The sequence below is a fragment of the Odontesthes bonariensis genome, chromosome 10 (genome assembly GCF_027942865.1).
Source record: "Odontesthes bonariensis isolate fOdoBon6 chromosome 10, fOdoBon6.hap1, whole genome shotgun sequence".
NCBI lineage: Eukaryota > Metazoa > Chordata > Actinopteri > Atheriniformes > Atherinopsidae > Odontesthes > Odontesthes bonariensis.
This window is the reverse complement of record NC_134515.1, coordinates 3349219-3359895: the sequence shown is the minus strand read 5'-3', so window position 1 is coordinate 3359895 and position 10677 is coordinate 3349219. Positions and strand designations below refer to the sequence as shown.

Below are 10677 nucleotides of genomic sequence, written 5' to 3'. Positions count from 1 at the left end.
GCTTTTATTTGATGTAAAGCACTTTGAATTGTTTGTACATGAAATGTGCTACAAATAAATTTGATTTGATTTGATTTTGATTTATTGCTGCTCTGTGTTTTCAAAGAAAAAGTGTTGAGTTTGTTTTGGAGGTTCAGAGTCTTCAGCCTTGAATTCATCTTTACATCAGGGCCGATATTTGTAGTCTCTCATATTAAATCAACCAAGAGCAACATAATTTATGAACATCTTCTTACCCCCTGCTGCGTCCTGTGAGCAGAGTTCCAGCCTCGTTTTGGTGTTGATGAAAGTAGTTCCGGCTAGTTGGCTGGGCTTTAAAAAATAAAGCGTTTTGCGTCTCAAACCAATATGCGTTCAACAGAGTAATACATTTGCATCACAAAATTGTTCTCCAGGAAAAAGTCAGACCTCACAATCACTTGGCCCTATTTTCTCTCCCTTCATATCGAGAGGCGAACTGTGAAACTGGTGAAGGAAGCAGTTTCTTTCCTCTGATCATCTCAGCGTGGTCTATGGCTGTGTTCGAAACCGCATACTACATACTGCATACTGATCGATCAGACAGTATGCAGAGCGTTTACCCACAATGCATTTCGCTCCTGCCCGAGCCGAAATCAGCCGGCCTGAAGCTGATTTCCCTTAAGCTCTAAACTCTGTGAACTTTAGCAACATTTGAAACATTTTCAGGTGAGAAAGTAGTCGTTTAGATCCCCAACATGTTGAAAACCTGACAAAATACCGGCTATTTACAACTTCGTTCCCACGAATTCGGCGCTACTAAAGCTAGCCGCAGTGAGCAACGCACTTCCGGTTATTTTCACAAAATAAAATACCCGTTGCCTTTTATCATAGGGAAAGCCATTACCATACAATTGGTGCTTTTGTTTTGAAAACAGGAAGTGAACCTGCCCTCGTTGTAGCTAGCTTGAAACTGCCGTTTTGACAGGAAATGACGATCGGCGACGTCACGTTACGTTGCATCTTGGGTAGTTTGAGTATGAGTAGTAACCTCATGATGCATACCCAACATTTAGGAGAATCTAGTATGCATCCGGGAACTTCTGCTTACTCAAACTCACATACTAACTTAGGTGAGAAAGTAGGAGTAGTAGGAGTAGTAGGAGAAATATGCAATTTCGAACACAGTCTGTGTGTGCATTAATAACATTGTATTTTCAGCTGTTTTGACCTGGATTATCACAGTAAGTGTTAATTTTTCCTCTCAGCATCAGTGGATCTGAACCGGTTGGTCAGCCACAGTTTCCCTTCAGTCTTCATTCCAGCTGCCTGATGATGGTTGGAGTGTGTGTGTGTGTGTGTGTGTGTGTGTCTTTTGTGGATGTGTGTGTGTGTTGGGTTTGGGTAGGTTGTAGACAGATGTGTAACCTATCTGTTTTTTTTATATATATGTATTGTAATTGTTTTATTTTTGTTTTGCTTGCTTTTTTGCTGTAATTTATTTATTCTTTTAATTAATATGTAATTTTGCCATGCTCCTTCTGGCAGGGGGGCTACCAATGGAAACTAGCCTTTTGGCTATAATTGGGTGCATTTACATTTTCTTTGTAAAATGTCAATTAGTGTACACTGTCCCTCTATAACAAATAAAGTTAATAATAATAATGAGCACAAAGACAGTTTTAAAGGAATATAAATCCACGTATGCTGATGACGTGTTTCTTTGAGCATTTGGTCACCCGAACAAAACAAGGACACATCTTTCTATCCACATGAACAGATTTTTATATTTTTAGAGCAATAAATATTTCCACTTTTTTTCCAATATCTCTGCCATTTCAAAAACAAAAGTACAAGTAATATATATTTATATACACAGCTAAAATTTTTCCATACATAATTCTTAAAATAATGTTGTCTCTGTTGACACATATTTGACACTTTTACTCACAATTTTACAAGGACTATTGCAGTCTCTCTTTGCTCTACATTATAAACAAGAAAAGTTTTTCCCCATGAAGCGGTCCGCCGTGTTATTTTATTAGAAACAAACAAACTGAGACCCCCCCTAATCGCTGTCCTTGTATAGATACACTCACACACACACACACACACACACAGATTGCTTTTACACGGCAACAGAAGAGTCCGACCCTTTTAACTTCATTCGAAGCAGATCTGATGAGCTCCGTCGTTTCATTCGCCTGCAGCAATCAGACCAGATCTGTTTCCAACTGCGTTAAAACAAAAAAATCAGACCCTCCATCCCCGACGTAAACCAACAGACACAAACCGCCCGAGCAAAAGTGAGTTCCCGCATTGTTGATTTTTCACTTAACAACTGTTATGTACATTCATGTTTATAATACAGTTCATTCAGTGCAGATACTGTAATAAATACAACATGCAAACCGAGAGCGGAAAGCCGAACCGGGCAGAAAAAAAGGAATTCCAGTTGAGCATTTAAAGGACCATACCTGTGTTTTTTTGCATGTTCTTAACCAGCATTTACCGTGTGTTTACTTTCCCAAAACCACTCAATATGTTGGAGACTGACTTTTTTTTTAATCTCCCACACAGCCAGGAGTTGGATCTGTTTTCAGTGTAGGTACACTCGCAGAGCCTCGAATCCTGCTGCAGACAACAGAACAACCACAGTGAGTCTGAATAAAAACCATGACGGTAAAGAACACGACCAATCATGGGGCTCTGTATGGGGATCCAAAAAAAACCTAACAAAAACAGAGAAGGAAGGAAAGTGTTGCAGGGGTTGGAAAAACTAAAGAAAACCAATCGGTTACATTCCAACTCAGAACAACTCGGAGCTATGACTCAGCAGATTAATGCTGGGGCCTGAGGTCCGAGCTATGACTCAGCAGATTAATGCTGGGGCCTGAGGTCCGAGCTATGACTCAGCAGATTAATGCTGGGGCCTGTGCCGGTCCGAGCTATGACTCAGCAGATTAATGCTGGGGCCTGAGGTCCGAGCTATGACTCAGCAGATTAATGCTGCGTCCTGGGCCGGTCCGAGCTATGACTCAGCAGATTAATGCTGGGGCCTGAGGTCCGAGCTATGACTCAGCAGATTAATGCTGCGTCCTGGGCCGGTCCGAGCTATGACTCAGCAGATTAATGCTGCGTCCTGGGTCGGTGCTTGGATCCGTAACAAGGCGCACGGCGATGGATGATCTGACTGCGACGCGTCTCAAGTTCTCTGCAGGTGGAACTGAAACCAAACCTGGCTTAAAGAAGGTGACAAATGTCAACGCTAGGGCTGGGCAACGATTAAAATGTTTAATCTAATTAATCAGATGATTTCCGCAATTAATCCCGATTAATCGCGATCCAATTTAAAATGGCTTCTTTGCTAAGTTGTCTGTTCTGTTTGGACACAACACTGGTTCATCCCTGGAGTTAGGAGCCTTTTTCCTGCTGGAATATGGATGCGATTAACCAAATGAATCACGATTAATCGCATTTGTACGCAAAATCCAAAAATGAGTCCAAAAGTAGTGTAAAGCTTTTAGCATTTAGTTTTATTTTAAATGTGCTGCCATATGAATGAAAGTGCCATAACATTTGTTGTGCAAACACACTTTTAACATCAGCATCTTTCTGTAGTTTTTATGTAGAAGCCTCGCTCCACTGTCTGTTTCCTTGAATGACTTGCTGCTATCAGTTGTGTGTTTTGCCTTTAAGTGATATTTTAGACTGGAACTACTACGCTGAGAAAACAATTCAACTTGGCAGTGTTTACAGATGACTTTGGTTCTGTCGACTCCGCCGTCTGGAAGAACTTTAAAATGAAAATGGCCGAGTAAAAGTTCCGTACCCTTCTCCATGTTTGGTGGATCCACCGATTACTTTCTTTTCCTGTTCCACAGCAGACAGCAGCAGACTTTTACAAAATAAAAGCCTGTGAGCAACAGACTTTTACAAAATAAAAGTCTGTGAGCAGCAGACTTTTACAATAAGAAAACAAATAATAAAACCTGCGTTAATATGCGATAAAATATTCATCGGCGTTAAATAATTAACGAGTTAACGCGATAATAACGAGTTAACTCGCCCAGCCCTAGTCAATACTGAAGATTTGGAAAATGTTTGCCATTAATAGTTCAACATGCTAAAGCATGAGTGTGGACCTGCACTGAGGATTTGCCCGATGCGTGTTGGACTGAAAAAGAGTGGATTGTTGTGCACTCCTTACGAGGTAGGTTTGATCCAGTACCCCTCGAGAACTTCTCTTAGCTTAAGTTTTGTAGCGTGGATTGATGACGGTTACTGTAAAAGAGGCCAGGTGTTTCCAGGTGTTTCTGCAGATGACTGTAGATGCATGGCGCTGATCCAACGGCCCATAATTCCAAGCAGCTCAACCTTAAGGGATTATACGCGTGTTGCTATTGGAGAGAGGTTTGGGGATGAGTCAGATATGTGCAGGCGTGTGCAAAGTAACCATCAGTCTGCGTTAAAAACATCAGCACGAGTCGTGTTATCCACAGAAAAGTCGTTGGTTTTGTTGTAAACATTAAAAATCAAGAAAAATCAAGTTTTTGTACTTCAATAAGATGCCCAAATCAGGAAAAAAAATAAAACATCTCACATCGTAAGCACATAACAAAATCAAAAATGCTAAAAATACAAAAAACAGCCCAAGGAGTACGTTATGTTAGTAGAAGCTCGTCACACAACAATATTGATAATTATCTCAGCAGCTCGCTCTAAAAAGAAAAAAACAAATAAGAAGGGGGTTCTTCAGATTGAAGAGAACAGGGTGGATCCCACAGCCTGAAGAACCCAGATGAACTTCTGCTTTTTAGAGGATTACTTTGTGTTAAATCAAGCAATTCTGTACCTCATTTACAGATGGATGCTGTTGGCCCCGCTGAAAACAGGAACACACTGTACAGTTCATATCTACAGTTGGTGCATTCAGATAATCACGGGCAAAAGAGAGCGTGTTTTTTTGCATTCAAAACATCAGAGGGATATCCAATCGTCCGACAGTTAAAGGCTGGTAGTTGTCCGTCAGAAGCAGAGTGAAGTGTAACCAGCACTCAGAGTTATATTAGAGTCCAAAAAAAATGTTCAGGTGGTGGAAGAACGTTCTACCGGCCATCGTGGGTATCCTGAAATCTTAATTCAATGGAAAACAACAGGGAAAAAAAACAGGCTTAAATGCAAAGTGCAAAAATAAGGTGTAAAAATGAGGACTTCACTTGGTGCTGCATGACGGAGAAAGGATGAACACTCCAGTCCTGTGAGAAAGTCCTTCCGGATAAAAGTGGGTGCAGGTTTCAGGTTCCTTTGTGTCTTTGTTGGTGAGGATGAGGAAAGAGGAAGGCCTTCAGCCAACATGGCTTTCCTGTTTTCTGTGGTGAATGCTGAACTGTCTTTATATTCCAAGGTGGTCTTTCTTATAATGATCATATGTTGTACCATCTTTGTGTCTGAAGGCACCTTACTCAGCTGTAAATATTTCACCAACCCTCTAAAAGGTGCACCAGAGTCTCTTTATAGTTTGGACTGGGTGGGAAATCATAATGGAATCCTGCTTAGAAAGCTTTAAACGTCTCTCTGCCTGCACAGTAAAGCCCCCACAGATGGTGACCCGTGGTCTCCCTGCGTCTGCAGCCAGCTATTTAAACTCAGTCATGTGGGCTTCATGCTTGTTCTGGACCACTTCTGTGCTCAGCTGGTGTCTTCTGTGGTTCCACGATGGTCAAACAAACTACCAAACGCCATCATTCCTCCTTTTCCAACACTTCTAACAACCTGACCCACTTGTACTGTCGTCCTTTGAATAGATTTCACTCTAAACACTTACACCAGGGGGTTTCTTACTGTTTCTTACTGGATAAAAGCTTCTGCTAAATGGCTCAAACGGTTTAATTCTCCAGAAAGGGAGGAAACGGTTCAGAAAACCCAAGCAAAAAAAATAAGTAACTGATAATAAGAATTCTTACTGAGAGTTAACAAATTTATAGATTTGGTTTTTGTGGTGGTGTTTTGTATTTTTGTTTGTTTTATTTATTTATTTATTTATTTATTTAAATTCTTGGGATTTATTTGTGTTTTTGTTTCAGTTTTTCTCTAAGTCTAAGGAAAAGGTTGCTCGGTCTCATCTTTATTTTATTTAATATTTTTATTTAATTGTTTAAAGAAACCCAGATGTTGATGTCCCAACATACCATGTACATTTCTGTTACATCCCTCTGTTCTTTTTATTTTAATTTAAAAAAAGAAAATGGAAAAAAAAAGAATTCTGACTGAACTAAAAGCTTTGGCAGTTCTGGAAACGGGGTCCCTGCTCGATTGCTCTTCCAATAATAAATAAAACCAATCAAGGTTTTTTTTTTTGGTCATGTTTTTGATGGCGTAAACAATAATATTCCTCTTTTAACTCTAATTTCCCACCCTGTTCCCTTTACGCACACGTTGGGTAGTTACGCTGTTTGAAATAACCTGAAATAGAAATTCCTTTAGGTGCTGCGGCTCCCTGTCTTTGTGAGTGTTTCCCTGTGTGGCACCTCTCAGATAAATCTCCTTCTCTGGCAACGTAGAAGGTTCACGTACAATATGGAGGATAAAACACAGGTGACAGGTTACACTTTCATATGTACTGGGATACTTGATAATAAAGGGGGAGAGCATTCACAGGCTGAGTACAAATGAACCCCCAAAGTTACGGGAGTAAATAATTGAGGGAAAATTTGGGGAAAGTCCCAGCTCAAAAACAACAGTATAGCGCCCCCTGCTGAAACCCTGTAATCCACAAACACTGAAGGCTCTGAGCAATTTTTGCAAAAACACAAAGGTAAAAATACACCTGTAGTTTCTGTTTAGATGGCTTTTTTTTTTTTTAAAGGTGTCGGGAAGTTTATTTTCCTCCGATAAACTTCGCTTCTTCTGCACAACAAATCCCTCCCCCTGCATATATGATTTCACCCACGGACACACTGACGATTGTTAGCTATTGCACAGGTCATGCATGCCTGTCTAAGACACAGAAACCGCACCATATTAATGCTAACCACTTCTGCTTCTGCCTCATGGCTTGTAAATATGTCAACAACCTTAGAACTATGGTACAAGTGCTTTTTTTGTGTGCCAACCAGGTGGTGTAAGACTACTGTGATTTTTGGAATATACTAACAGGACACGTTCTGTTTCTCAGGCTTCCCAAACTGCCCCTTTAACCGACCCTGTAAGCGTCAGCACTGAGCGCCAACCCCCCTTTTGCTTAATATTCTCAGGCACTGTCTCCTTTTCACGACTGGTCCCCGAACCATTTGTCCACTACAGCGACACGAACATCTGTACTCACAACATGACACAAACACTTTGTCTGTCCGTGAAGAACTACAAACGTGTCCTCTTGAGTCCCGGCTCGCCTCGGAGGGGGCACTACGAAGGGAAGATGAGGACATTGTCAAAACTACAGGACCGTGTAGGAGTTTTCCTTCATCTTCAGGTGTCTGGAAATGCTTTTTATCGTAGTTTTTCTTTGTCCACCGGCACTGGATTTCCCCCCCCATTCAGGGTGCAAGTTGCCCAATAAACAGCTCAGCGTGAGAGTCTGTCTTTCTACTTGCGAGGGAACTGGATGTGAAAATAACACAAGCTGAGTAATTTCCTCTTTCCCGTTCTCAGTGCTCTTCTCCTCAACAGGCGGCCATTTTGATGCACCTGCATTTGTCCCGCCCCTCTTCTCCGTCTCCCTCTCACAACAGGGTGGCGTGCGACTGTCCCGGCCTTCCGCCTCCTCACACGACCGTGCTGATCCGGCTGACGGGCTTCGATTTGGGGCCGCCCCCTTGCCCTGTTCCCGGGGGGTGCGGGGAGAGTGGGGCGGTGGACGGGGGAGGTAAGGGGGAGTGTGGAGGGGGAGGTGGGATGGAGGAGAGGGGCGGGTATTGGGGTGCGTAGGGTTGCGCAGCCGTCTGGGGGACGAGGCGCGCCGAGGGGGTCTGAGGCGGCGGGGTGGAGAAGATAAAATGGGTGGAGGGGGAGGCGGAGGGGGAGGGGCTGAGGGGGGAGTGTGTGTGCACGACGTGGTTGTGCACATGCGTGTGAGCGTGGGGGTGGGGCTGGGAGTGCGAGATGGTCAGCGGGAGCTTGGCGCCGACCCCCGGGCGCCCCGCCACGGGGTGCGAGTGGTAGAGTCCGTGCGGTGTAGAAGGGGTGACGGGGGAGTGCGGCGACAGGGGCGGGGGCGTGGTGAAGCCCGGCGCCATGCTGTAGCGCGGGTGCTGGGCGGCGTGCTGCAGCCTCTGATGCGGCTGCGTGTGGGAGGGGGCGCAGCCGGACGGGCCTTGCCGTCGGGGTGCGGAGAACCTGTGCGAGAGGACGTGGTGCGGCGGGACGCTCTGCATGTGGTAGCGGTGGTGGTGGTGGTAGGGTGGGGGCGGCGTTTGCTGCTGCTGGTGCCCAGTAAGACTGACTCCGCCTCCTCCACTGGTGCCGTGGCAATACTGGGCGTGCAAAGCCTGGAGCTTGGACGGACCCCCGACCATACCGCCGGCCCCTCCAACTCCTCCCAAGTCCGACTGCACGAGGTTGGGCGATGGGGAGGGGCATGGGGAAGGGGAGGATGGGTGGGGGATGGGAGGTGCGGGGGCGGGGTAGTGGGGGGGTGATGATATCATCAGGGGACTCGGGGGACCCTGAGGAGGGGGCGACGTCATCGTCAGGGGACCAGGAACTTTGCCTCTGCGACTGCCCAAGAAGTTCCCCATCCGGCCTCCTCCCGTCGGGCCGCCCCCACTCACCATCCCTCCTCCGCCCCCACCCCCTACCCCGCTCACGAGAGGGGAGGTAGTGACCCCTCCCTGGTTGTGACAGAGCCCCGGCCCACCCCCCACCCCTGTACCGGGGCTCTGAGTAGGGCGGTGTGGCCGGTAGGCTGCTGGAGACGAAGGGACCATCATGGGGCTGTAAGACAGACCTCCAGCAGGCAGGGGGCGCTGCTGATGGGGCCGAGGGCTGCTAATGATGGAACCCTGAGAGGAGGAAAGGGACGTCGGAGAAGAGAGAGCGCAGAGAGGACGGAGCAAAAGAAGGATAAAGGGAATTAGATACAAAGCAAGACAAACCAACAGTTATCAGCCAAGAGTCACATGGTGGTGATGCGTCTCAGAGAGCAGCGGCTGTCTGAAGAACCTTTTCCAGAACTACAGAATCCAACTTAAAAGTTGGCTAAAAGCAGCAAACATGTGAAATATACCTAAATGAATTTCAGGACTTTACTTGTGCTGCAGTGAGGTGGAAATGCTGCAAAACTCATGGAACCAATAAGCCCCGTTTCCACTATGCAGGGTCGGTACGGGTCGGTTCAGAACGGTTCGCTTAGTCACGACATTTCGTTGTCAAGACTAACCTGACAATAAAGAAAGTCTAAGTCTAAGGCTGTGTTCGAAACCGCATACTTCTCCCACCACTCCTACTAACTTTAACTTTTTTTAAGTTCCCGAATGCATACTAGATTCAGATTTAAAAGGCAACGGGTATTTTATTTTGTGAAAATAACCGGAAGTGCGTTGCTCGCTGCGGCTAGCTTTAGTAGCGCCGAATTCGTGGGAACAAAGTTGTAAATAGCCGGTATTTTGTCAGGTTTTCGACACGTTGGGGATCTAAATGACTACTTTCTCGCCTGAAAATGTTTCAAATGTTGCTAAAGTTTACAGAGTTTAGAGCTTAAGAGAAATCAGCTTCAGGCCGGCTGATTTCTGCTTGGCCAGGAGCGAAATGCATTGTGGGTGAACGCTCTGCATACTCTCTGATCGATGAGTATGCCGTTTGCAAGTATGTAGTATGTAGTAGGCGGTTTCGAACACAGCCTAAGTCTTATTTCAATGTTTCCACTACCACCAAAGCATACCGGTCCCATTACCCCATAGTCCCGGTACCCGTTACCATTCTTGTAACCCTTCTGGTTGGGGTACCGAGCACACAGGACCGGTTCCAGGCTCCGCTCTCCGTTGTCGGTGAGGAGGCTGTGCAGCGGTGGTTTCAACCGGACCGCGAGCCAGTGTCGCATTAAGCTGAAGAAGCTTCGGAGTGATTGACGTAGTGACCCTTCAGCACGTGCTCCACCCACCCCTGACACCCCATCCTGACGGAACGCGAGCGATTGAAAAAAGTGATCAGAATGCTACTTTTCAATCAGCCTGTCCTGACATGCCGCGAGCGATGTCGCTACGTCCTATCGCTATGTCGCTACGTGCTATCGCTATGTCGCTACGTGCTATCGCTATGTTGCTACGTGCTATCGCTATGTCGCTACGTCCTGTCTCTATTGGGACGACATTTCGCGACGGCGGCGTCCCGTTCTTATTGGTTGAAATGAACACGCTGCTTCCTGTTGACAAGCTAGTTAGCAACAGGTCAGCATCACTCAGGGAATAACGGACGAGGAGAAGCTGATCTTTACCGTGGAACAGCACCCGGTGGTTTATGACCCCAAACACCCGTACCACAAAGATCTGAACCGAAGGGAGCCAGAGAACTCGCTTCTGAATCAATAGAATCACTCTCGACAAAATCGTCACGCTGCATATCAGGACACCCTCGCGAAATTCCGTCGTCGTATCGCATCAGTTTCGCTCGCTCGCTTTCAGTCAGGATGAGGTGTGAGGGTCCCCTTTGTACAGTGGGAACGCAAAGCTGACCCCAAAGCGACCCGACCCGTACCGATACGATGTGACCCGAACCGTACTG

At 45.8% G+C, this 10677-nt stretch overlaps 1 protein-coding gene across 4 annotated transcripts in view; it reads right to left on the bottom strand.

Annotated features, from left to right (window-relative positions):
* Positions 1-5999: 5999 nt before the first annotated feature.
* The window catches only part of LOC142390484 (IQ motif and SEC7 domain-containing protein 1-like), a 205557-nt gene continuing 200879 nt past the window's right edge, over positions 6000-10677 (bottom strand). For all 4 annotated transcript variants that reach the window (XM_075475944.1, XM_075475945.1, XM_075475946.1 and 1 more), the window contains one exon: positions 6000-8960. In XM_075475944.1, coding sequence (XP_075332059.1) covers positions 7725-8960 — 1236 coding nt within the window. In that variant the 3' untranslated portion in view covers positions 6000-7724. The remainder of the gene's footprint in view (positions 8961-10677) is intronic.